General features: G+C 40.0%; 1 protein-coding gene across 3 annotated transcripts in view; it reads right to left on the bottom strand.

Moving 5' to 3' along the window:
- Nucleotides 1–27,380, bottom strand: part of mcc (MCC regulator of WNT signaling pathway) — a 351,584-nt gene that overhangs the window by 81,263 nt on the left and 242,941 nt on the right. For all 3 annotated transcript variants that reach the window (XM_062478461.1, XM_062478464.1, XM_062478462.1), the window contains one exon: nucleotides 18,494–18,594. In XM_062478461.1, the coding sequence (XP_062334445.1) occupies nucleotides 18,494–18,594 (101 nt within the window). The remainder of the gene's footprint in view (nucleotides 1–18,493; nucleotides 18,595–27,380) is intronic.

Here is a 27,380-nt window from a genome sequence, read left to right as displayed (position 1 = left end):
TTTCGACCACCACATATCAATTGTTATTAGTAGTATTTTATATAGCCAGCTTTAGTTAAAGTTTATCGTAAGCTTGTTAGATTCTAAATGCAGTTGGAGCTAGACTGTAGGTCTACGTAAGCAACACTTTTATTATAGCTAGCTGTAGATGTATCATAGCCAGAAGATCACCGGATCACTACAAACACAAGGAGTGGAAGAACACAGGACATATTGTACAATAAAATGTTTTATTGAATGCAGTTGGTTGCCTTGTTTATTCTGTTCTATTTACCAAACTCCTTTCTTGTCTTAAATTGAGCAGTTGCTGGTGATAATGGTTAGATTCAACTTGCATCAAGTACTACAAATATACGTGTTAATGTGGTAGGCTAAATTGTAAGTGGGCTGATGAATAAAAAAACGTTTAACAAGACCCATTTACTTCAACCGTCTAAGGTTAAACGTTAAGTGGAACAATATAGTCCTCATTAGGCTACTGTTTGGTATGTACAGTATGGTACAGTACAGTTTGTACAGTATGGTAGCTAGCATAGCCATTTCTAGCTCTGCTTCACAATATTGTGTTATGTATAAGTTCATGTAATACATACATGTTAATAAAGTATCAGACATACATGATACAACACACCAGTAACCAATTGACATTATGTGTTAATATACCGAAAATGTCCGTGAATCGAGATGGTGCTGCTGTCTGTCCCGCCGAAAACCATTCAAACAGGTTGACAGCAGTGGGGGTTTTGTTTAACTACAGGGAGCTACCGGAACCACGTGACAAAAAAGCTCTAGCTTTTTTCCTGTGTTTCACTGGCAGTGAGTGTTCACAATGTTGTATTTCACTCCATTCTACACCAAACACGTCAGGGATGACTGCCTTTTGTAGATACGAGTCTGCTGAAGATAGCCAGAATATCGGATTTCTTTAACCGAGCCTGTTTCATTCATCATTTGCCTGAGAAAGCGACTTCCGCTGGCCAGCTTCATTGAAAACCATTCAAACCGGTTGACAGCAGTGGGGTTTTTTGGAACTACAGCGAGCTACATGAACCACGTGATCACGTGTCGGCGAGATCAAAGCGTGTCGCAACTCTCTTTTTCTATGGCTCTGACCAGTGGCGGCCGGGACTTTGCAGAGGCCCCCCGCAAAGTCGGAGCTCGAGGCCCCTCCCCTAAATCCACTCAAAATGTATCTCCATCCTATCTTATACATTGCTGTCTACCTTTAAATATAGCCTCTATATGTGAGAGAGAAATAAAGAAGTTTAAAAATAACAAAAGCACAACAGCAGCCTATTTGTGTGGCGTCCTGCGGAAACCCGTCGGATGTCGCGGCAGCTCATTGTTGGCTATAAGCCATAAATGATCGAAAATCGTTTTCTGTCAAAATTGAGATTTTTGATGTTTTCTATAGTTAACACCCTAAACTTCATTGTAATGTACAAAAAGTATATATTTACTTATTAAAAACAGTTAATTTCAACGGTTTTTGGACATGTCAGCTAGCAAGATTTCCAAGCCATTTCAAATCAATCCTGCTCTTTTGAGTGCTGCAGCATCTCCAAACAACTAAAAATAACTTGCTAAGAAGTTATTAATGTAGCTTATACTTAAACTGACATTTACATTCACAACGTGATTACGAACAAAATGATTTTCTTTCCATATTCGCCACAGAATTAGAATGAAACGGAGTGGAATCTTTGAATGCAATTTTCTAGCTTATAACTTTTTGACACAGGTCAACTTTAAAATGATGTAACTTCAGTTGTGATAAAGATATCTGAGTGATATGAACAGATTTGTATTCAGGAGAGTTTGTAGTTCCCAAATATGTATAATACCCAAAAGACCCAAATGTTCACGATGTGAAGGGTTTCTGCAGGCCGCCACACATTTGTCGTTGTTCAAAACCAAAGACAGCGCTTGCCTTCTGATAGTTCAGCACCAAGGATAGCATCGCTGAAATAACACACAATCAACGGAGGAAAGGAAAACATTCATTCTTGCCAATAAGTAGGCTAAGCAAGTATATTTATTGTTGGTTGCTGGTGAAGACGTGCTGCTGCTAGCTACCTGCGGCTGAGGTAGTGTTTCGTCTGTGGAGATGTCTTTAATATTCCTCTCTGGCTGGTCTAAATAAGTGTGTAATCTTCGTTTTGTTCGAACTTGTTCAGACAACAGTTTATTGCTGCGCTTTTGGGCACCGCTTGCATATTTTCTTTTACTCATGTCTCTACCGTCATCTAGCAGAACGTAATGATTAGAATTTTTTTAATGTGCGCGTTCAATAGGCGTAATGGCGCAAAAGGCACGGAAGATGCGCAAAAGCCATTGTTGCCAGATTCTGGGATTTTGAGACTATTTAGCCCATGGAAGTGGATGAAGATCTGTTACGTTGCCTACATTACGGAATTCCTTTACCTGGCAGTTGAAACTTGGGGCTCTCAATGAGCGCCCTCAAAGTGTTTTCCTTGTTTTTATATATATATTTTTTATATTGGCCATTAGTCTGTTTTTTGATATGCAGGGCGGGGCCCTTAGGGCGTGGGGGCCCCCCCGCCTCGCGGGGGCTGCGGGGGCTTCCCAGCCGCCACTGGCTCTGACCCAAAGCAAGGGTCTTCATCACAGGCAGCAGAACCAGGGGATCTCGGCGTTGAGAAACCAAATCAAACTAGAGAGGGTACAATTTCTGGGGAAATTGTAGGGTGTGCTTGCTTGCGTCGGTTGCACAGGGGTCCGTTTTTGAATGACATTTTTACAACTGATATTTCTGTATATTTTATATAAAAATGCATACTTATTATTTATAAAGATTACATAGATTTAAAAGCATTTTTTTTGCTGCTCATTTACAACTGAAAATACAAGTGAAGTGTAGAATGAAATAGATGTCTTCTCATTTCCCCTGCAAGAGGCAGCCTCATCGTTGAATCAAAACGAATACATTTGTCAGACCGGTGTAAAAATTGACCTAATCTCTATGACTTAAACGTCATTTTAAGTTTTTCCCTTCTCATGATATTTTCAGGCATTTAGCCTACTCATTGCATTCATTCATTAATAAAGAACCCCCTTTGAAGATTATTCTACGACGTTACCCGGCAGTAGAAGATGGAATCGCGATTCAAACAGTACCATCTGCTAACTGAAAATATGCCCCCCAAAACGTAAATAAGCTTGACATTTATTTAGTGGAAAATCGCTCATTCATAAAAAGCTCACTGGTAGCGATCATTGTCAGTAACAACGCAAAATGCGATATAGCCCTGTGTGGAGAAGCTGCCCCGGTAAATTGTACTACTACGGTACAGTACTAGACTACTGCTGTGTTCGTCTTGTTAGCGATTGCGTTGGTTGAATTGGATTTAACGTTCCGTTGTACGGTTTAGGCTGAAATTAATTATTTTCATGAACGGATTGACAACATTTAGGCTGTGGCAATGAAGTTCAGGTTAGTAGTTAGATAGACTTTTGATTTAAGTAAGGGGAGTGCCGAACATGTTCTGTAGCCGTTTGACTTCCTAAACAGCTGTGTACTGTAGATGTTTTTGTAGTGTCTCGCGTAAGCTACAGCTTTGCAGTGAGCTACACTGGTTTGAAACCACAGGTAATGGTAATTTCACCAACAAATCGTTTACTAATGTCAGTATACTGTAGTATTTGTTGCCCGGGCAACACAGGCTAATGTCATGATGCTAATACTTCAGTGAAATAGTAGACTACTGTTTCCGAAAGTAGATGTACTTCCTTAATAATATCAGCTTATATTGTACATTACACATCACAATTGTGTGTCATATCACAAAGTAAAATGAGTAAATAGTTATCACCCTGGCCTCTTTGCTTGTGGCGTTTCTGCAGCTGCCTTGCAGTAAAGCTATAGTTAGCCTAGCTATCCCCCAAGTTAACAGATGCGAAACGAATGTTCTGCCAAAGGTAGTCACGCGTGTTTTCGTGACGTTAGTGACGTAGTGACGTTAGTAATGTCAGTGACTGTGGCTAGCAAATTAGCCACCGTTAGCTTCACTTTTCGCCACAAAAACTTAACTTGAGCCTAAACCATGCAACGGAACGTAAATTCCAATAGAAGCAACTCAATCGCTACCAAGACGGAACTTTTGACACCTAGGTTGTCTATGTAGGCCAAATATTTTTTTATATATATTTTTTTTTAGGGGGGCAAAAAGAAATAAAAAAAATTATAAAAATAATAATAATAATATATATGTGAGAGAACAAAGGTTGTGCCCTTGCCGAAGGCAAAGCACACCCAATTATCCTGAAAACTTTTCCTGCACGCTTGTTCTCAGGCAAAAAAATAAATTTCAACAGCGCCTGGTATGGTAGCAGAAGCCGGCTAAAATACTCCATCCATGCAGACGCTGCATTCTGCTAAAAGTTCCGAGCACCCTACTCTGCTGTAGACTCGACCTTTACGCTCAGTGGATTTTGCGATTGGAAGCATGCAGTCGAGACTGGGAAAGGACTCAACAAACATGCATCATCAAAAGAACACCAGCTCTGTGAAGCTATGTGGAGAGATAAGGAGAGACGTGTTCAGATGGGTACAGAAATTGCTACGTTGGTAAATACAGAACAGTTGCAACGTAATAGATACTACCTGTCAGCTACCTGACAGGTAGTACTACCTATCATTGATGTAGCTGCCGGGATGCAGCTACATTGACAGACACATCGTCACATCGTCTTCCCAGATGCCTTCAAAACAGCTGTAGTAAAGCCCCTATTAAAGAAACCCAAATTGGATAACAGTATACTTGCAAATTACAGACCAATATCAAACCTTCCATTTATTAGTAAGGTACTGGAAAAGATAGTATTAGTCCAATTAAATTATTTTCTTGAAGAAAAAAACATCCTGGAAGTCTCGCAGTCAGGTTTCAGGAAATATCACAGTACTGAAACTGCTCTCACCAAAATAATTAGCGACCTCAGACTAAACTCTGATGCAAATAAAGCCTTATCCTGTTAGATCTCAGTGCAGCATTTGATACCATTGATCACAACATCCTAATCAATAGACTGGAAAAGCTTATTAGGTTCACAGATAGTTTATTGAACTGGATGAAATCATATATCAGAGGAAGGAAGTTTTATGTTAGTTTAGGAGACCATAGGTCCAAGAAACATGAGAACTGCTACGGGGTTGCTCAAGGAAGCTGCTTAGGTCCATTACTTTTTTCTCTTTATATGTTACCACTCTGCGACATAATCAGAGAACATAACATAGATTTCCATAGCTATGTGGATGACACACAACTATATATATCCACTGAACGATGCAACAGCCATAAATTACATTACCAACTGCTTGTCGGCAAGAAACAAATGGATGAATGATAACTTTCTTAAATTAAATGAAGACAAAACTGAAGTCCTACTATGTGGCAACAAATCCAAAAGAGAGATGCTAACTAAGAATCTAGGAGGTTTAACCCCCTGGTTTAAACCAGAGGTGACAAGTTTCGGTGTAATCCTGGACTCAGATTTAAATTTCAACTCTCACATTAATAAAGTGACCAAAACAGCTTTATTCACCTGAGGAATACAACGAAGGTACGACCATTCATAAACCAAAATGATGCAGAGAAGTTAATTCATGCTTTTATATCCAGCCGACTGGACTACTGTAACGCACTTTTCGCTAGGGATGGGCGATACCAATCATTTTCTTTTCGATCCGATACCAAGTACTTTCAAGACCAGTATCGTCGATATCAATACCGATACCGATATTTCTATGAATTATTTTTATTTGAGTAATTTTATAATGCATTCTGAAAGCCATCGTTATTAATATTAAATAAACCGCAATAGGCATTACGTGTCTGTGTTGCCTCCTCTGCTCGCGTTAGCTGTACTTCGTTGTGCTCTTTAGGGTGTTTAACTTTTAGATGCTTGTAATGTTTGTGGTATTGCCATAATGGCGTATTGTTGTTTGACAAATGTCACATAAAGCTTCATCGTTGTTAACTGATGTGAAATAACTCCAGATTATGCTTCTTTTTCTTTCAGTCCTGACCGCAGCAATGCACTCGAATCTGCGCTGAGTGTGCTTTCACTGATTGAGAGTGAGAGAGCGGCAGCGGAAGAAAAAATAGTTCCCATTGACTTTCTTATTTAAGTACATTTCTATACTATACGGCCTACAACTATTATAAAAATATTCTAAAATCCCAGGTAGGATCGATATTTCAAATTGAGAATCGATCCTTTTGATACAATGCCAGTATCGAAAATATTGATACTTTAGGATCGATCCGCCCATCCCTACTTTTCGCTGGTCTTCCCAAGAAAACCACTGAAAGACTACAGCTCATTCAAAATTCGGAAGCTAGATTATTAACCAAAACTAAAAGGAGAGAACACATTATTCTTGTCCTAGCTACTTTACACTGGCTCCCTGTTACCTTCAGAATTGACTTTAAGGTCCTTTTCCTCACATACAAAGTTCTAAACGGACAAGGACCTAGCTACATTGCTAACTCTCTTATAAACTAGACACCAGCTAGAACACTGCGATCATCAAATGCAGGCCTATTAGAGGTCACCAGAAGCAGTCATAAGAAGATTGGTGATGCAGCCTTTGTCAATTACGCCCCAAAACTATAGAACAAATTATCCATAAATATTAGGGAAGCAAACACGCTAAACATTTTCAAAAGACAGCTTAAAACCTATCTTTTTACCAAAGCATTTAACTAATTTTATCTCAGAAGGGTTTTACTACTTTTATTTATAATTTTTTTTAGTTTTATTACTGTTTTTTGTATTCGAGAGACTGCAGATAGATTCCTTGAGGGTTTAGGTTGGTTGAGGGGCAGTTCTATGGGCGTATGTGAAGCCCTCTGTGACATGCTTGCGTGTAAAAAGGGCTATACAAATAAATTTGATTTGATAGATTGCGGCCAGTCTGGGTTGTTATATGTTTTGGAAACTGCAAAGGCAGCTCGGGTCCAAGACGGATTCGAGAGACCGCAGATAGATTGCGGCTAGTCTGGGTTGTTATATGTTTTGGAAACTGCAAAGGCAGCTCAAGTCCAAGACGGATTCGAGAGACCGCAGATAGATTGCGGCTAGTCTGGGTTGTTATATGTTTTGGAAACTGCAAAGGCAGCTCGAGTGCAAGACGGATTCGAGAGACCGCAGATAGATTGCGGCTAGTCTGGGTTGTTATATGTTTTGGAAAGACAGCGGTTTATATGTGCTTTTGATTCCCGCAAAGACTGCGGGAATCCATTTTTATCCAATAACATATTTTTTTGTTATTTATTTGTGTTACTTTTATCACTTGTATTATTGTTTTTATTATTGTTTATTGTTTTTATTAATTTTATGCACTAGGGTTACTTTAATCAAATTCTACATTTACTATGAATAGACTGTGTCTCTACATCTGAATTGCAACTAATTTCTTTCTTACACACACTGTACTGTAGGCTACTCACAAACTGGAGAGACTTTCGTCACTTTGTTTTCATGAATATATAATCTGGGTCTAACCAGGTTAGAGGTTAGAATCCTTCTTTCACATTAAAACATAACTATTAGTGTACACTCACACAAAAAATGCCATAGCCATCAACACAAGAACACTCATGAATCAACAACCAACATTTTAAAGTGAGGCTTAATTGAAAAAAAAAACCTTTTGTGTAGGCTTACATGTGTGGCCTACAAACACAAGCTGAACTTAGCATGTGACTGACTGCCTAGTATGCTCTGACCTTGTGCCTGTAGCCTCGGGGAGGGAGCTGCTCTGAGGTCTTGGGGTGGTGCAAGGACTGGGGTCTATTTCCACCTGATCCTGTTTGCTCAGCTTTTTGAAGAAGTCTGCTATGTCACCCTTTCTTTTAATGTTTGAAGTGAAAAAGTGAAGCAAAAAAATAACATGTAGGCCTACACATCCAATTACGCACATTTGAGTCCAATCTCAATCTTAAACATAGCCAATCAAAATACCAGCCTTTAAGTTACTAGATCATGGCTAGCCCTACTCTGAAATAAGTATTTCAAACAGGCATTACACAATAGCAAACAGGGTAGCTATCTGCCTGCAGTCTTCTGTAACATGAATAGATTGATAAGGCATCTCATCAAGGAATCTTAGCAGTTAAAGTACAAAAATAGTGTAGCGACCCACACAGAAAGACGTGTGTAATATGTTAGGCTGTTAGTTGGTTGTTTACCAGTAGTGTGCGCGGGGTCCGACATGCCAATCAACCTGCTGTCTGCCAATCGGGAATGCCAGGAATGTTCGAATGCCGGGCATCTTGGTGGTTGGCGAAGGTGCATTGAGGGGGGATGGCACATTCGAAGTTTAGACCAGGTTTAGCGTCTGTTCTTTCTGTTATGTCTGGGTTTCACAAGAGACGGTCACTATTGTTTTGTGGGCTACCTTTCTTTTATTTAGCGTGGGCTAGGGCCAAACCGCTGTTTGCCTTACTAGTAGCTTGTGTACCGTGTGGTTAATAAACGTCAAATCGGGAACTTCATCTTATGCCTGGACGATTGTTCTTTTCTGACCTAGTCAGGTCATTACAATAGATTTCAAATGGCTAAATGATACTGTTGTTGTTTTAAAAGTGTACTATATAAATGAAAATGAAATCGAACCAACTACACCACAGTAGGAACAAACTGCGCTGTTAGCTACTAAGGTAGTGCTAAGTGCTAAACAAAAACAGAGACATTTCTCTTATCTGAATCTGTTATGGAACCAAATAGCCAATATGAATCTTTTTCTCTGGCTCTCAACAACTCAACTTTCATAACATTTTGTTCAGGAAGCCTCAAACAAACCCAATGCTAAACCTTAAAACGCTAACAAATATGATGCTATTGTCTTCCGTCGCTGGCGCTGTATCAGACACTGGCGTAGTGATTTGTGACTGATTGGTGAACTGTGGAAATATCCTCGATTGAAAAAGCGCGCTGCCATATGTCAAAAGAAACGCTTCTTTTAACAAGATAAATTAAATGTCAATCAGCAACCAATTGCCAAGGATAGCGAATTACATTTTGGGGTGGCACCTGGGGTGCCGAGTCCGATATCAGGGGGGTCCAGTGCAACCCCGGCCACCCCTCTGGCTCCGCGACTGCCTACTTGCCTCAGGGGGAATGTCCCTGTACTTACTGTAAGTCGCTCTGGATAAGCGCGTCTACTAAATGACTAAATGTAAATGTAATGAAGCGACTCTTAGATCAACGCTGGACTGGTCATCTTGGCATGGTCTCTTATATCTATTATAAGATCATTTGATGACCTTGCCACTGTGAAAGAAATTTTGGGCCTATGTACAATAAATGTGTTTTAGGAGAGGTTTACAGTTGGTTAAGTAGCTTGATACAATGAATGTTGATTCAACTCCATTTGGTAGAGATGCCATTTGCAGTTTTATGACACCTAACTAGGAGACGTGAAGTCTAAGAGACGGGAAGTCTGGGTGACCTGAGAGAGTTCTTGTCACCTGGGGGGAAGAGACAGTTGGTCTGAAGACAATGTGGATTCAACTGTATTGTTCTAAGGATTTAACCAATGACAGAAGAGATTTGGTATCGCTGCATGTCTGTAGGATGGACCAATGACTTTTGAGAACTGTCGTATCTATAAAATGGTCTTTTGAAGAATGTTCTGGGGGGGTTCAGGGCCATCAGCTGGGTAGTGCTGGTGGGCTGGATTCTCCCGGTTCCATTCTAGAATGCTAGATGGAGCTGTATAGAATTGTCTTTGTGTTATTGTCTTATGTTTGTGTGTCGATGATGTTATGTTGATAACGTTATTATGTTCAAATCTACGTCAAATAAACATTAACTCTGTACTTCACCCGACTTCAGCTTAAACGATTGATTCTCTCAAAAACTTCCACGACACCACCCTTTTGCGCAAAGTCAACAGCACCACAGCCTATCCCAAAGACGTGCGAGTTGAAGCAACAGGTTTACTGCAGGCCATGTCTGAACCAAGTTTCAGATTCATCGCCGAGATGGCGCACAAAATCTTGTCATATCTCGTCCCCCCTAACACAATGCTACAGGCAGAGAACATGGATCTGTTTACAGGTTTGCAACTTGTAAATTCAGCATGTACATGTATTGAAAATCTGCGCTCTGAGACAGAATTCATGGCACTCTTCGAGTGCTGCAAGGATGCAACAGAAGAGTCCGCACCAAAGAGACAGCACACAGTAAACACATCCTTTGCTATGTATGTAGTTGAGGAAAGAATTACATACGAAGATCCCAACAACGAAACTGAGCTGCACAGGTTGTATGTCAGTTGTATTGATGCAGTTTGTGGGGAGATGGAGTGTTTTGGCGAACGTGACTGACTGTATGCTAATGAATGTGCTCAAATCTCTCTACCCAGAGGATTCTACTTTGTTGGATGTATCCAAAGTGAAACCTTTACTGGACCTTTCTAATACAGCCATTGTGGAGTCAGAATATACAGTGGCTCACTGGTTCCTAAGTGAGCAAATGAAGGTCTCGTCCCCACCTGACAGGGGTAAATAGACAATGAAAAAAGTTCTAAAACACTTCCACAAACCTCTCGAAGCAACGCAGAGCGTGATGACAGCGCTGAAACACACGTTGACTTTTGGTGCAAGCACTGCACTCTGTGAGAACTCTTTTTCATACTAAAGAACATTCTTACAGACCATCGTCTCAGCATGCTTCATCGACGAAAGGCCAATTTAATTAAGTCGCTCCATTGACAAGCGTTAACTTCCTTGAAGGCGGGTACTCTGATGAAGTTTAAAACTATTGGATCTGCCCAGAGCCACTCTGATCTGCCATAACCAATCGCTAGCGTTCGCCTTAGCCAACTCATTCACCACTACTGTAACGGAGCTAGCTGCCGTAGCTGGAAAATCCCTGGAAAATCCCGAAGCCCGTGGGGAGGAGGACCACAACATCATGGTCAGTACCGGTCCTAGCACATTTGGCGCCCTAGGCAAAATTTATCACGAGCGCAAATCGGGGTGCCACCCCCCTAACCACCACAGGGACATATGACGTGGCGCGGTTGGCACCCTTTGCTGGTAGTGCGGGAGGGTTAATTAATGGATGCACTTCGGAAAATGCCGCCCCCCTCTTCATGCCGCCCTAGGCGGCTGCCTATGTCGCCTATAGGAAGGACCGGCCCTGATCATGGCCACCAACAAAACTTAGCAAAGATTGTTCTTGGTCCGGCTTTAACTGAACTGCCGCCATTACTGAACTACAACTCAAACTAGCGAACAACATCAACACCATCGTTCTCAGCCACTCCCTCTGTTCGCTGATTGGACCTACAAAAATGTTGTTTCCAAAAACCGACTAACACCGAAATCCCAGACCTAGTACAGAAGCAAAATCAAAATTGAGCGGAAGTACGTAGGAGGGCAGAGCCAGGCTAGGCTAGTTGTCCATGACTTACCTGTTTCAATACCAAATAAAATCTGTTATACGTGTAGTCAGGGTTTGGGGGGTGACCTAGTGGTCACCCTGTGTTCTTTTCACGGCAGCGCTCAGCTGAAGCGCATCTTTCTATCAGCACCTTTTCCCTCCTTCTCACCACCTGTTGTGTGCTGTTTATGCATCTTATAAATATCCTCTGTTCCCCTCCTTCTTTGGTGAGCCGCTTTCCTACCCTTCCCTGGATTAACTGGACTGCCCTCCCGATCTCAGACTCTGCCTGTTCTTGACAACGTATATTACGGATCACCCTTTGGATTTACCTTCTACGGCTTCACTTGCCGTTTTGTTTCCCGAGCCGTCTGCTGATTTTCAGTTGTTCATTAAAGGTCACATGACATGAAAACTTCACTTTAGGAGGTTATTTAACGTTTATATGAGTTCCCATAGCCTGCCTTTGGTACCCCAGTGGCTAGAAATTTCGATAGGTGTAAACCAAGCCCTGGGTATTCTTCTCCGCCTTTGAGAAAATGAAAGCTCAAACGTTCGGTTTTGAAATCCGCTCCTTGTGACGTCACAAGGAGGAAGGTTACCTCCCCTCTCTCTGCTTTGCCCGCCCAGAGAATCTGGCCCGCCCATAAGAAACTGAGCTACGACCATGCAAGTGTTTTTGTCCTCGAGAGACATCATGGCTTGAAAACGTAGAAGCATTACATTTGCTCAGTTTGGATTGTACAAAGGAAAACAAAAGTATTTTTACAGTTATTCCTTCATCCGAGTCTCTGAAGATCCAGTGTGTTCATTTTATTTTCTCTGGAAATGCGCCGACACAACTTCCCAAAGTTTTGTATGTTTGCGCCAAACATTTCAGCCACTACAGGTCTTGCTGAAATTAAATTCTGGATCAGTACTAACTCTCTTAAGTCCAGCTACAAACATCGGACAAGTAAGTTAACTAACACTATATCATTTTGTTGCTTTACTGTATATGGTTCCTAGCTTGCTACCCTTAGAATGTGTCTGTAATTAGCTCTGCAGCTAAAAGCTGAGTTACTGTTGCTAATGTAAAGGTAGCTAGCTAGTATGTGTGTGAATACACACACTGTAACGTGAGTGTTGTACACTTCTTTGTTATTTGGATAACTGTTCTGCTGTTGGTGTTATGGCGCGCGCGATATCTGCCTTTCCCCTCATTAAAATGACTGAATGTGCACCTCTGCAAACCAGGGTGATCAGATGAGAATGGGCAAATTCAAGGCATCTTAGAGGCAACGGCGCTACGAGCCATTGCGATACATCCATTGTAAACATTAGCGCATGGAGCCGCCTCTCTCCTCCTCATTAGCATTTAAAGCTACAGAAACAGCGCGTCTTGAGGAAAGCTCATTGTGGGACTGCTCGTAGTGGCTGTAATTATGCACCAAGGCTGAATTTCGGGAAAGAGACTTCAGATACAGTATTAGGGGACCACTAAGGCCTATATATAAAAGCATCCAAAAACAGCATGTCATGTGACCTTTAATAAACTTTCCGTTCCGCACTCTGCATTTGGGTCCTCCTTGTAGCCAGACGTGACAGTAGACCTGTATGAATTCTATGAGGGGCCGTCTAGGACATAACTATTGAGACACTCTCACACTCACTACTGAGACACTCTCACACATACTAATGAAACACTCTTACATTCACTATTGAAACGCTCTCACACTCACTACTGAAACACTCACACATACATACATACTCAGTAAACCTATGCACGCTCATATATAAAACATTATACATACTTGTCTGAAACACTTACACATACATATGAGAAACACACACGCATACATATATACTTCTGTGTCATATACACATACATATGAAATGCTTACATGCATACAAGTGAAAAATGTATACGTATCTATCTGAAAAACTCATGCATGCACATATGAAAATGCATATATATATATATATATATATATTGTTGAACACTTATACATTCATAACTGAATCTCTTGCATATGATTACAAAGATATAAAAAGTTTAGATATATGTGCAAGTGTTTCACATATATTTGTATAAATGTTTCAAATGTGTATGTATACGTTTTTCAGTTATATGTATGTATGCTCTTACATGAGGATGTGCAAGCGTTTCACATGTATTCATACAAGTAATTTCATTAGTGACCGTGAGAGCGTTTCAATAGTGAATGTAAGAGCGTTTCAGTAGTATGTATGAATGAAATTTCAAGGTCAAGGTCGTCAGTTACACCGGAAGGCGGAAGCAAAGAGTGCAGGTTTTGAACAGCGGCAAAGCGCCAATCTTAGCCAACGGTCAATGGTGTGGCAGCGAGTAAGAGCGTGACATTTACATTTTTGTGATTGAATATGAATGTGCAACTATTTTGATCAGTCTGCAGGCCTTATTTGTAATTGCCAATCGCGATGACATCGTTGATTTTTTAAACAGGGTGCTGCGCTGCGATGAATGCCTACAGCAAGTCCCAGGAGAAGAGAGATTTTTTAGAGAGCTTGAGGACCACATCATTACCCTGAATTCTATGCTGTCTATGGTTCGCTCTAGGGAAGGACCTGATGGAGAGAAAGTTGTTTTTTTGGAGTCAATATGTTTTTGTTTGAATAGGTTTGGTAACTTTAGAACAAGAAGAAGAGTTCAAGAAAACTGCCTTCCTCCGGTTCCACCTACAGCCAGAAATGGCCTTCCATGTCGCCCACGATATAATTTAACAATTGAGCATTTTAACCAGTGCATGCGACTCGGTTTTAACTGGCAGGGAATTGCTTCTTTTTTTGGAATTAGCCATCGGACTGTGTTCAGACATGGTGTCGGACCTTTGGAATACACGTCCTTGAGCAATTAAGAACTGACAATGATCAACCATTAGGGAGATTTCCACGAGTACCCCGAATGCTGGTGAGAGAGTTATTGGAAGTCTACGGGTTCGCGGAAGCCGTATCCAGCGCTGGAGGATCCGTCAAATTCTGCAGGAGATTGATCCCGTCGGACGGTCATTGAGACGCAATCAAGCCATTCGGCGAAGGGTTTACAGTGTGCAAACTCCAAACGAGTTATGGTATGTGTGCTATGGGCCATTGACAGGTCTATTTGTAATACAAAAATATAGTATAAAAGTATACCGCGGTTGAAACGGTATAGCCAAATCTCTCCGGGTAGGCACATTTCTACCGTCGCACGGTATATACCATCATACCGCCCAGCCCTAGTGAACGGCCAAATATCATCAATATTCAAAATGATTTACTTTGTTATCTATCATGAGGCCAATCTCTGAGTGTGTGTGATCAACACGATCATTTTGATCACCATATTTTACATAGAAGTGATCGTGTTTATCACACACACTCAGGAGATTGGCCACATGATGGCTAACAAGATAAACAAGTAGAACATTTTGAATATTGTTGATATTTGGCTGTTCACCATGAGTGAATTGTTTTATTTCTCAATGGAAATCTTGCCTGGCTATCAGTTGGGGAAGCCAGCTACACTATAACTGAAACTAATGGACAAATAACACAAAAATATAACCTTTTTTTAACCTAAGGGTTCATTAAGATCTCGCAACAATATTTCTGCCCCATAGAGATGGACCACTTGTATGATGTGACCCTACATAATTCTCTGTGTTTTTCCAGGATTGTAACATCTGTCACTTCTTTCTTTTATACAGGCATATTGACGGGAACCATAAATTGGGGAGGTGGAGAATGGTGTTCCATGGCTGTGTGGATGGGTACAGTCGCACCATCATATACCTTCAGTGCCTCAACAATAACAGGGCATCAAGTGTTTTGAACCTGTTTCAGCAGGGCGTATCTGACTTTGGACTGCCTTCAAGAGTACGAAGCGACCATGGAAGGGAAATAATAGAGGTTGCCCGATTTATGCTGAACAGTAGAGGGTTGAATAGAAGAAGCATGATCATGGGGCGCAGCGTACACAACCAAAGAATAGAGAGGCTATGGGCAGAATAAACCGAGTCGTTTCATACTACTTCTCTGACTTATTTACCTTTATGGAAAATGAAGGCATACTTGACTCTCTTTGTGATCTTCATTTATTTTGTTTGCATTACATTTATTTACCTCGGGTTCGAAGGGAAGTCAGAGAATTCAGGATTCAATGGAATAACCATGGACTCTCTACCCAAGGAAGCCAAACCCCATTGCAATTGTGGCATAGAGGTGTTGTCAGTCATATTGGAAGCAACAACACAGCTACAGGTGGTGTGTTTTAGATTGATGAACATTTAGGCACTGATAATGGTGAACCACTACCTGCAGTAGAGAGCAGGAATAATATTGAGGTTCCTGAAAACGGTGTTCATGTAAGCAACAGTACCATGCAAGAAATTCAAGAATTAATTGACCCATTAATGAATGATGGAAATCATGGAATACAATTATTTCTGTCTCTTTTAAATTTTTTGCAAGCAAGACATCCCAGAGGACTAAGTGAATGATTCTCTTACTAGTGTGTAAAGTTGAGTTGGCTCTTAGCCTAAGCATTTCACTACTGATATTGATTTTGCAAGTTGATGACTAGTATGTGACAATAAACTTGATCTTGAATGAAGAGATTGGGCTATTATTTCATAACAAACATTTATTGATAAACATTTATTTTCCAGGTTTTACTTATTGCAGAAGTCAGGCTTACTCAGTTAGCCAGCTTTGTGAAATACACCCCCAGCTCATTCAACAAATAAACTTCACAATAAAAAAAAACATTAAAAAAGTTAACTTTAGGAGCTGCTGGGTGGCTCGTCCCGTTGATTTGCGGTGTTTGGACAAGCGTCACGGTCTGGTATCAAATCTAGACCGTGCCATATAATACTGCCCAACATGAAAAATAAATTTCTCGAGTGGCTCCATTCTTAGAACATTAATGTAAAACAAACAACAGGACAAATGTAAGCCCTTTCTAGGATAAATTAAATTAGGTTAAATTGCTCAATTGTTAAATTATATTGTGGGCGACATGGTAGGCCATTTCTGGCTGTAGGTGGAACCGGAGGAAGGCACTCTTCTTTTGTTCTAAAGTTACCAAACCTATTCAAACAAAAACATATTGACTCCAAAAAAACAACTGTCTCTCTCCATCAGGTCCTTCCCTAGAGCGAACCATAGACAGCATAGAATTCAGGGTAATGATGTGGTCCTCAAGCTCTCTAAAAAATCTCTCTTCTCCTGGGACTTGCTGTAGGCATTCATCGCAGCGCAGCACCCTATTTAAAAAATCAACAATGTCATCGCGATTGGCAATTACAAATAAGGCCTGCAGACTGATCAAAATAGTTAAAAGTTGCACCTTCATATTCAATCACAAAAATGTAAATGTCACGCTCTTACTCGCTGCCACACCATTGACCGTTGGCTAAGATTGGCGCTTTGCCGCTGTTCAAAACCTGCACTCTGCTTCCGCCTTCCGGTGTAACTGACGACCTTGACCTTGAAATTTCATTCATACATACTACTGAAACACTCTTACATTCACTATTGAAACGCTCTCACGGTCACTACTGAAATTACTTGTATGAATACATGTGAAACGCTTGCACATCCTCATGTAAGAGCATACATATAACTGAAAAACGTATACATACATATTTGAAACATTTATACAAATATATGTGAAACACTTGCACATATCTAAACTTTTTATATCTTTGTAATCATATGCAAGAGATTCAGTTATAAATGTATAAGTGTTCAACAATATATATATATGCATTTTCATATGTGCATGCATGAGTTTTTCAGATAGATACGTATACATTTTTCACTTGTATGTATGTAAGCATTTCATATGTATGTGTATATGACACAGAGGTATATATGTATGTGCAAGTGTTTCAGACAAGTATGTATAATGTTTTATATATGTGTTATATATTATATATGTATGTATGTGTGAGTGTTTCAGTAGTGAGTGTGTAAAGAATGTATAATACATTACAGCACAATTATAGAACTGTAATAACCAGCTGCATCACGGGCACGGCACTATCTATAATCCCAGTTATTAATATTAATATTTGTGGCATCTTAATCACCGAATGCATCACAGGCACTGTGCACGAGTGAATACAACAACAGAAACAATGTTCGTACGACTTTATGAAGAATGCATGTCTTAAAGTAGTGTACTGTTCTTATTAAAGTTATGTCTTATGAACTTAGAAGTGTGCTCAGGCTTAAACATTGGGTCTCACACTGAGTGTGGGAAGCAGGCTGTTCTTTGTGTCTCTATCTCTGCATTTTCAGAAACAACCTTGAAACCGGGTGGAGATGGCACCCGAGCAGGTGGGACGCGTAGGCAAGAACGACTCCCTGATGCACGAGAGAACAAGCTCAACCCTCTTTTCTTCTTTGTGTTTTAATTGCACTGTATATGATATGCCGGGGCAGGGAAAGATAGCCAGTTGGACTTTGTGAACCAGCCCAAACTCTGTTGCGGGTAAGGAAACTTAGACAACCCCAGAGCTCTGTACTTGTTGATTTTTTCTTCTGCATTAAAGCTGATATTATCTGTGACTCCAGACCACTCTTTCTAGAACACAGATTTGTGTCATTGAATACCATCATTACATATTGGAATAGACACAAAGATTCTGAATCCTTCATGTGAGAGCGTTTCAATAGTGAATGTAAGAGTGTTTCATTAGTATGTGTGAGAGTGTCTCAGTAGTGAGTGTGAGAGTGTCTCAATAGTTATGTCCTAGACGGCCCCTCATAGAATTCATTCAATGCTCATTTGGAAGATAATTAAGATAATTATCAGATAATATTTAATTTGTGCCCCCCCCAAAACAATGGCATGCCTGTCCTTGAATTTGTGTCTGGCGCTGGGTCTGGTGTGTGTGCTACCAATTCTAACATTTTCTGAAGGTGAGTGAGAAGGGTTTGTGTTTTCTGGATCCTCTTTGATTCGTTCAAGTCAACCATGGGTTAAATAATCTGTAATAAACAAGCACTGATCAAAGAGATACAATCCTGTGTGGCACTACTAGCCAGTGTATGTAAATCATGTCATACTTACCCACTGTACCAACACCGGCAGCTTTGAACTGACCAAGCACCAGGCTCTGCTCACTCTCAGCCAGGGCTAACAGCAGTTCATAGGCCTCTATACATTGTTCACTGAAAAAGAGAGAGGCAGAGAGAGATGTAAGATAACAAAGTACATAAAATAACACAAATTGTAAGATTATGCTCCTGCTCTTGTGTAATTCAGCAGTCATATTGGTTACACTCGCTATTAATAGACCATGTAGGGGCAGCTTTTCATCGGCCACTTCTGAGAACTGAATAATCCGGACAATCTTCAATTATAGAGTGTTTTATTTGTCTTTTGGTTATCTCAAAACAAAGGCTCTCCATTGCATTAACGCGGTTGAAAAATGGTTTGCCACTTCCGCTCCACAGGGCTCGGTGCTGGCACGGCCCTATTTCACATGTCAATTAGGCATGTCAATCATTCAATCACAGCCAGACAGTTGAGCCAGACAGTTGACCAGACAGAACATGGCAATCACAGTATTCACCTTCGCATAATCTTAAACCATAATTCTAATGTTTCATTAACTTAATTTAAACTTATCAACATTAATAACTCAGATACATTTGGAAACTTAAATTACAAAACGTCTCCAACAGACCATAATGCCTTTTATGTAAATATGTAAATACAGATTTTCTGTATGCAATCTTGGCTCAGCACCTGATTCTTTGATATTACGAAATGTGTTACTTTTTGGACGGGTAACTGATAGGACACAGTGATTATTTAATACCTGGCTCATCATGCCATGATGTACATAGACCCCCCCGAGACAATAAACATTCAATCAATGGTGTAAGTGTCAATCAATTTTAGTTAAAAAATCTGAGAGAAATTAAAAATTCCAATGCTTCCTTTGTGAAATGTTGTGCAGGCAGTAGGTATTGTGATGGACTGTGGTATTTACCTGTGCTTTGGAGAACCCAAAGCATTTGACTGATTCGGTTCTTTGAATCTCGTTCAGTAAAATGAACGAATCTTTTTTCGAGTCATTCGTTCATTTCAACGGGGGGGGGGGGGGGGGCTATTCGTCCACTGCAAACACGTATCATGTTCTCATGTAGGTTAGTGCATGACATGTGCACCAGCTATTACTACTATTTTAAAAGAGTTAAAATATGATACATTAAAATAATGAATCATGACAGTTCTATGATTTGGTCATTTATTATAACACTAGCATTTAATTATCACGGCAAACAATTATACTGCACTAAACTGTAAGTGTAAATGTAAAGTGAAAATAACAAAACCAGTCAGTATGATGACTGGAGCGAATATCATTCACGTCTTACTAAAACAGCGGCCACGCGAAAGGGAATGAGGAAACTGTTTCCTCTACTAAAAAATACAATGCGGGTCACGTGAAAAAAGGATCCAAAGACTCGTAGAAAGACCGAGTCGGGAAATGAACGAATCATTAGTTTCCTCCAGTACAGAGCCTATGCAGGTCACGTGAAAAATGATCCAAAGACTCGTAGAAAGACCGAGTCGGGAAATGAACGAATCGTTCGTTTCCTCTAGCTACCACTACCGAGCCTATGCAGGTCACGTGAAAAATGATCCAAAGACTCGTACCCGAAGACCGAGTCGGGAAATGAACTAATCATTTCTGTTTACTTGGACGAGCCTATGCAACAGTCCCTATGCAACTTGTTCCATGGCTGTGTGGATGGGTACAGTCGCACCATCATATACCTTCAGTGCCTCAACAATAACAGGGCATCAAGTGTTTTGAACCTGTTTCAGCAGGGCGTATCTGACTTTGGACTGCCTTCAAGAGTACGAAGCGACCATGGAAGGGAAATAATAGAGGTTGCCCGATTTATGCTGAACAGTAGAGGGTTGAATAGAAGAAGCATGATCATGGGGCGCAGCGTACACAACCAAAGAATAGAGAGGCTATGGGCAGAATAAACCGAGTCGTTTCATACTACTTCTCTGACTTATTTACCTTTATGGAAAATGAAGGCATACTTGACTCTCTTTGTGATCTTCATTTATTTTGTTTGCATTACATTTATTTACCTCGGGTTCGAAGGGAAGTCAGAGAATTCAGGATTCAATGGAATAACCATGGACTCTCTACCCAAGGAAGCCAAACCCCATTGCAATTGTGGCATAGAGGTGTTGTCAGTCATATTGGAAGCAACAACACAGCTACAGGTGGTGTGTTTTAGATTGATGAACATTTAGGCACTGATAATGGTGAACCACTACCTGCAGTAGAGAGCAGGAATAATATTGAGGTTCCTGAAAACGGTGTTCATGTAAGCAACAGTACCATGCAAGAAATTCAAGAATTAATTGACCCATTAATGAATGATGGAAATCATGGAATACAATTATTTCTGTCTCTTTTAAATTTTTTGCAAGCAAGACATCCCAGAGGACTAAGTGAATGATTCTCTTACTAGTGTGTAAAGTTGAGTTGGCTCTTAGCCTAAGCATTTCACTACTGATATTGATTTTGCAAGTTGATGACTAGTATGTGACAATAAACTTGATCTTGAATGAAGAGATTGGGCTATTATTTCATAACAAACATTTATTGATAAACATTTATTTTCCAGGTTTTACTTATTGCAGAAGTCAGGCTTACTCAGTTAGCCAGCTTTGTGAAATACACCCCCAGCTCATTCAACAAATAAACTTCACAATAAAAAAAAACATTAAAAAAGTTAACTTTAGGAGCTGCTGGGTGGCTCGTCCCGTTGATTTGCGGTGTTTGGACAAGCGTCACGGTCTGGTATCAAATCTAGACCGTGCCATATAATACTGCCCAACATGAAAAATAAATTTCTCGAGTGGCTCCATTCTTAGAACATTAATGTAAAACAAACAACAGGACAAATGTAAGCCCTTTCTAGGATAAATTAAATTAGGTTAAATTGCTCAATTGTTAAATTATATTGTGGGCGACATGGTAGGCCATTTCTGGCTGTAGGTGGAACCGGAGGAAGGCACTCTTCTTTTGTTCTAAAGTTACCAAACCTATTCAAACAAAAACATATTGACTCCAAAAAAACAACTGTCTCTCTCCATCAGGTCCTTCCCTAGAGCGAACCATAGACAGCATAGAATTCAGGGTAATGATGTGGTCCTCAAGCTCTCTAAAAAATCTCTCTTCTCCTGGGACTTGCTGTAGGCATTCATCGCAGCGCAGCACCCTATTTAAAAAATCAACAATGTCATCGCGATTGGCAATTACAAATAAGGCCTGCAGACTGATCAAAATAGTTAAAAGTTGCACCTTCATATTCAATCACAAAAATGTAAATGTCACGCTCTTACTCGCTGCCACACCATTGACCGTTGGCTAAGATTGGCGCTTTGCCGCTGTTCAAAACCTGCACTCTGCTTCCGCCTTCCGGTGTAACTGACGACCTTGACCTTGAAATTTCATTCATACATACTACTGAAACACTCTTACATTCACTATTGAAACGCTCTCACGGTCACTACTGAAATTACTTGTATGAATACATGTGAAACGCTTGCACATCCTCATGTAAGAGCATACATATAACTGAAAAACGTATACATACATATTTGAAACATTTATACAAATATATGTGAAACACTTGCACATATCTAAACTTTTTATATCTTTGTAATCATATGCAAGAGATTCAGTTATAAATGTATAAGTGTTCAACAATATATATATATGCATTTTCATATGTGCATGCATGAGTTTTTCAGATAGATACGTATACATTTTTCACTTGTATGTATGTACTTGTATGTACGGTTGAAAAATGGTTTGCCACTTCCGCTCCACAGGGCTCGGTGCTGGCACGGCCCTATTTCACATGTCAATTAGGCATGTCAATCATTCAATCACAGCCAGACAGTTGAGCCAGACAGTTGACCAGACAGAACATGGCAATCACAGTATTCACCTTCGCATAATCTTAAACCATAATTCTAATGTTTCATTAACTTAATTTAAACTTATCAACATTAATAACTCAGATACATTTGGAAACTTAAATTACAAAACGTCTCCAACAGACCATAATGCCTTTTATGTAAATATGTAAATACAGATTTTCTGTATGCAATCTTGGCTCAGCACCTGATTCTTTGATATTACGAAATGTGTTACTTTTTGGACGGGTAACTGATAGGACACAGTGATTATTTAATACCTGGCTCATCATGCCATGATGTACATAGACCCCCCCGAGACAATAAACATTCAATCAATGGTGTAAGTGTCAATCAATTTTAGTTAAAAAATCTGAGAGAAATTAAAAATTCCAATGCTTCCTTTGTGAAATGTTGTGCAGGCAGTAGGTATTGTGATGGACTGTGGTATTTACCTGTGCTTTGGAGAACCCAAAGCATTTGACTGATTCGGTTCTTTGAATCTCGTTCAGTAAAATGAACGAATCTTTTTTCGAGTCATTCGTTCATTTCAACGGGGGGGGGGGGGGGGGCTATTCGTCCACTGCAAACACGTATCATGTTCTCATGTAGGTTAGTGCATGACATGTGCACCAGCTATTACTACTATTTTAAAAGAGTTAAAATATGATACATTAAAATAATGAATCATGACAGTTCTATGATTTGGTCATTTATTATAACACTAGCATTTAATTATCACGGCAAACAATTATACTGCACTAAACTGTAAGTGTAAATGTAAAGTGAAAATAACAAAACCAGTCAGTATGATGACTGGAGCGAATATCATTCACGTCTTACTAAAACAGCGGCCACGCGAAAGGGAATGAGGAAACTGTTTCCTCTACTAAAAAATACAATGCGGGTCACGTGAAAAAAGGATCCAAAGACTCGTAGAAAGACCGAGTCGGGAAATGAACGAATCATTAGTTTCCTCCAGTACAGAGCCTATGCAGGTCACGTGAAAAATGATCCAAAGACTCGTAGAAAGACCGAGTCGGGAAATGAACGAATCGTTCGTTTCCTCTAGCTACCACTACCGAGCCTATGCAGGTCACGTGAAAAATGATCCAAAGACTCGTACCCGAAGACCGAGTCGGGAAATGAACTAATCATTTCTGTTTACTTGGACGAGCCTATGCAACAGTCCCGATGCGCGGCCACGAGAAAATGAACGAATCACTCTTTGAGAGGACTCGTTACTCCCGAGTTCACGAACGACACATCACTAAAGGGCACAACCTTTGTTCTCTCACATATATATTTATTATTGTGAGAATGCTGTTAAGCATTCTCACTATTGTTTTCCTGTTTCTCTTTATTATTATTGTGAGAATGCTGTTAAGCTGTTTCGCAGGAACAGCCTTTTCTAGTTATTGTGAGAATGCTGTTAAGCATTCTCACTATTGTTTTCCTGTTTCTCTTTATTGTGAGAATGCTGTTCAGCATTCTCACTATTGTTTTTCAACTTCTTAGTTCTTCCGCCGTTTTTTGGCCTTTAACTCGTTCTGCATACTTTAACCGATTCCTACAACTTTTGTATCAAAACGTTCAGCTCCTTCAGGAGATGATGGCTATGACTTTTGGTATTTCTCACTTTTATACTTTTTAAGACATTAAGGTTTTTGTGCAAATTATTCTCCCATTAAAAGTAATGGTAAATCCTTTCAAATCATTAAAAAGCTTCCTCCTCTTTCAAACGTAACTACTTCAGCTTACTTTCAGCTAGAGACACCATTCAACCTTTAAAATGTTCACAAGACATTCAGCTATTCCCAAATGATTCAGCTTTTTCAAATGTTCAGCCAATTTTGAATTATGACAGTTTGAAATACATTAAAATGTTTGCTCCTTCTTGATTTTTATGAATGAGCAGCAAGCAGAGTGTCACACTCTGCTGGCTGCTCTTTTTCTGATATTCAACTAAATTGTCAAACAAATTCCTCTAACGTTCATATAGTTTAACTTACAGAAACAAGTTATACCTTAAAATGTAGGAAAAATTTTCCTCTTTCAGCCAATGTAACTACTAAAGAGCTCACATTTACAGATTTTCAGCTATGAGCCTTGAAGCGAGAGCAGCCTTTCAAATTCTCTCACTAACTTCAATGGAGAGGTGAGTAAAATCAGTCAGAGAAAGCAAGAAGGAACAAGATTTTGAAACTGCCGATAGAGTCGTATTTCTGACCGCACAGACATATAAAGGACATCTCTGGTTTCGGCAGAGTCTTGGGTCTCGGAAAATATCCTTATATTTTGGATTGGACGTATAGTTTTGCGTCTAGGTCAACTTGTTTGAGGTGTGGATGCTAGGTAAATGTTCGTTTTTCTCTCTGCCTAGCTCGTTAGCTATCACAGCTGCGCCATCACCGTGGCAACCAAACAAACAAGCACCAGGAAAGCAAAAGGAACACGTTTTTGAAACTGCAGGTAGAGTCGTATTTCTGACTGCACAGACATATAAAGAATATCTCTGGTTTCGGCAGAGTCTTGGGTCTCGGAAAATATCCTTATATTTTGGATTTGACGTACAGTTTTGCGTCTAGGTTATCTTGTTTGAGGTGTGGATTCTAGCTTCATTTCTCTTATTCTCTGCCCTCAGCGCGTTAGCAATCATAGCTGCACCATCACCGTAACGACAGACACGCACCACTCAGTCTCTCACACAGGTGATTGGTACGTTTACTTGACCATGAGAAACACGATTACTAGCAATTGTCGGTTTATGCCAATAATACGATTACTCCGTTTACATGTGTAATTAGTTATGCGATTACGTCTACATGATTCTTTTGTATTAATCGTTGTATGCTCCACGGACAAAACTTGCACCATCATCCTTCTGCAACAAAGTGTCGCCGTGTCTTCCTGTATCGGCCCTACTGCTGTATGTTTCATTCCATCAACACATTGAATCCAACTAAGAAAGCCGAGTAAACACATAGGCTACATCTGCTACTGCTAATACTATCCCAACTATAATTTAATCTGTTAAAACGATAATATTCTTGTTACGACTAGCTAGCCTACTTCTTCTGTTTAACAGTTAAGCTTTCAGCTTCTCCCACATTGTAGGCTATTTTAGCTCTTAGCTTTGTTAAGATGATGCAGTTCAGCTTCCACACTGCCTCTTTTGTGTGACTCACACATTTTTGAAATTCATTTCAGCTTTCAGCTTGCGGGTATTTTCGCATTTCTCACTTTTATACTTTTTAAAATATTAAGGTTTTTGTGCAAATTATTCTCCCTTTAAAAGTAATGGTAAATCCTTTCAAATCATTGTTGGAATGCTGCTCCAGCCCCTTTCAAAAATACCTTTCGGTTGCTTTGAAGCTTCAGCTTATAACTTTCTACTAAATTTTCACTATTCAGCTTTTTTAGCATGGTAAGCTATCCCCATTCAGGTTGTCAGCATTCTCACTGCTGTTTCGCAGGAACAGCCTTTTCTAGTTCTTGTTTATTTTCGCCCCCCTAAGGATCAGTCAATATTTGGACTACATAGACAACGGCGGTGTCAAAATGTTCGTCTTGGTGGCGATTGCGTTGGTTGTATTTTTATTTACGTTCCGTTGGATGGTTTAAGTTCAAATTACGTTTTTGTGGCGAAAAGTGAAGCTAACGGTGGCTAATTTGCTAGCCACAGTCACTGACGTTACTAACGTCACTACGTCACTAACGTCACGAAAACACGCGTGACTACCTGTAGCAGAACATTCGTTTCGCATCTGTTAACTTGGGGGATAGCTAGGCTAACTATAGTTTTACTGCAAGGCAGCTGCGGAAACGCCACAAGCAAAGAGGCCAGGGTGATAACTATTTACTCATTTTACTTTGTGATGTGAAACACAATTGTGAAATGTAATGTACAATATTAGCTGATATTATTAAGGAAGTAGGCCCACATCTACTTTCGGAAACGGTAGTCTACTATTTCACTGAAGCATTAGCATGACATTAGCCTCTGTTGCCCGGGCAACACATACTACAGTGGTCTATGATGCATCTGTTTTCAATCGTTAAAATAAACATTCCTCACAAATACATTTTCGTTGTAGGATTTATTATGACATTACATTACAAGTAAACGATTTGTTGGTGAAATTATCATTACCTGTGGTTTCAACCCAGTGTTGCTCACTGCAACGCTGTAGCTTACGCGACACACTACAAAAACATCTACTAACGTTAGCTAGTACACAGCTGTTTAGGAAGTCAAACGGCGACAGAACATGTTCGGCACTCCCCTTACTTATCAAAAGTATTTCAATAGGTGAAACTATCTGACTACTAACCTGAACTTCATTGCCACAGCCTAAACTTTGTCAATCTGTTCATGAAAATTGAACAATTAATTTCAGCCTAAACCGTACAACGGAACGATAAATCGAATTCAACCAAAGCAATCGCTACCAAGACGAACACAGCAGTAGTCTAGTACTGTACTGTAGTAGTACAATTTACAGAGGCAGCTTCTCCACACAGGGCTATATCGCATTTTGCGTTGTTACTGACAATGATCGCTACCAGTGAGCTTTTTATGAATGAGCGATTTTCCACTAAATAAATGTCAAGCTTATTTACGTTTTTGGGGGCATATTTTCAGTTAGCAGATGGTACTGTTTGAATCGCGATTCCATCTTCTACTGCCGGTAACGTCGTAGAATAATCTTCAAAGGGGGTTCTTTATTCATGTATGAATGCAATATGAGTAGGCTAAATGCCTGAAAATATCACGAGAAGGGAAAAACTTAAAAGGACGTTTAAGTCAGAGATTAGGTACATTTTTACACCGGTCTGCCAAATTTATTCGTTTTGATGCAGCTATGAGGCTGCCTCTTGCAGGGGAAATGAGAAGACATCTATTTCATTCTACACTTCACTCGTATTTTGAGTTGTAAATGAGCAGCAAAAAAAAAGATGCTTTTAAATCTATGTAATCTTTATAAATAAT

The sequence above is a fragment of the Osmerus eperlanus genome, chromosome 14 (genome assembly GCF_963692335.1).
Source record: "Osmerus eperlanus chromosome 14, fOsmEpe2.1, whole genome shotgun sequence".
Taxonomy (NCBI): Eukaryota; Metazoa; Chordata; class Actinopteri; order Osmeriformes; family Osmeridae; genus Osmerus; species Osmerus eperlanus.
This window is presented reverse-complemented; position numbering and strand designations above follow the sequence as displayed.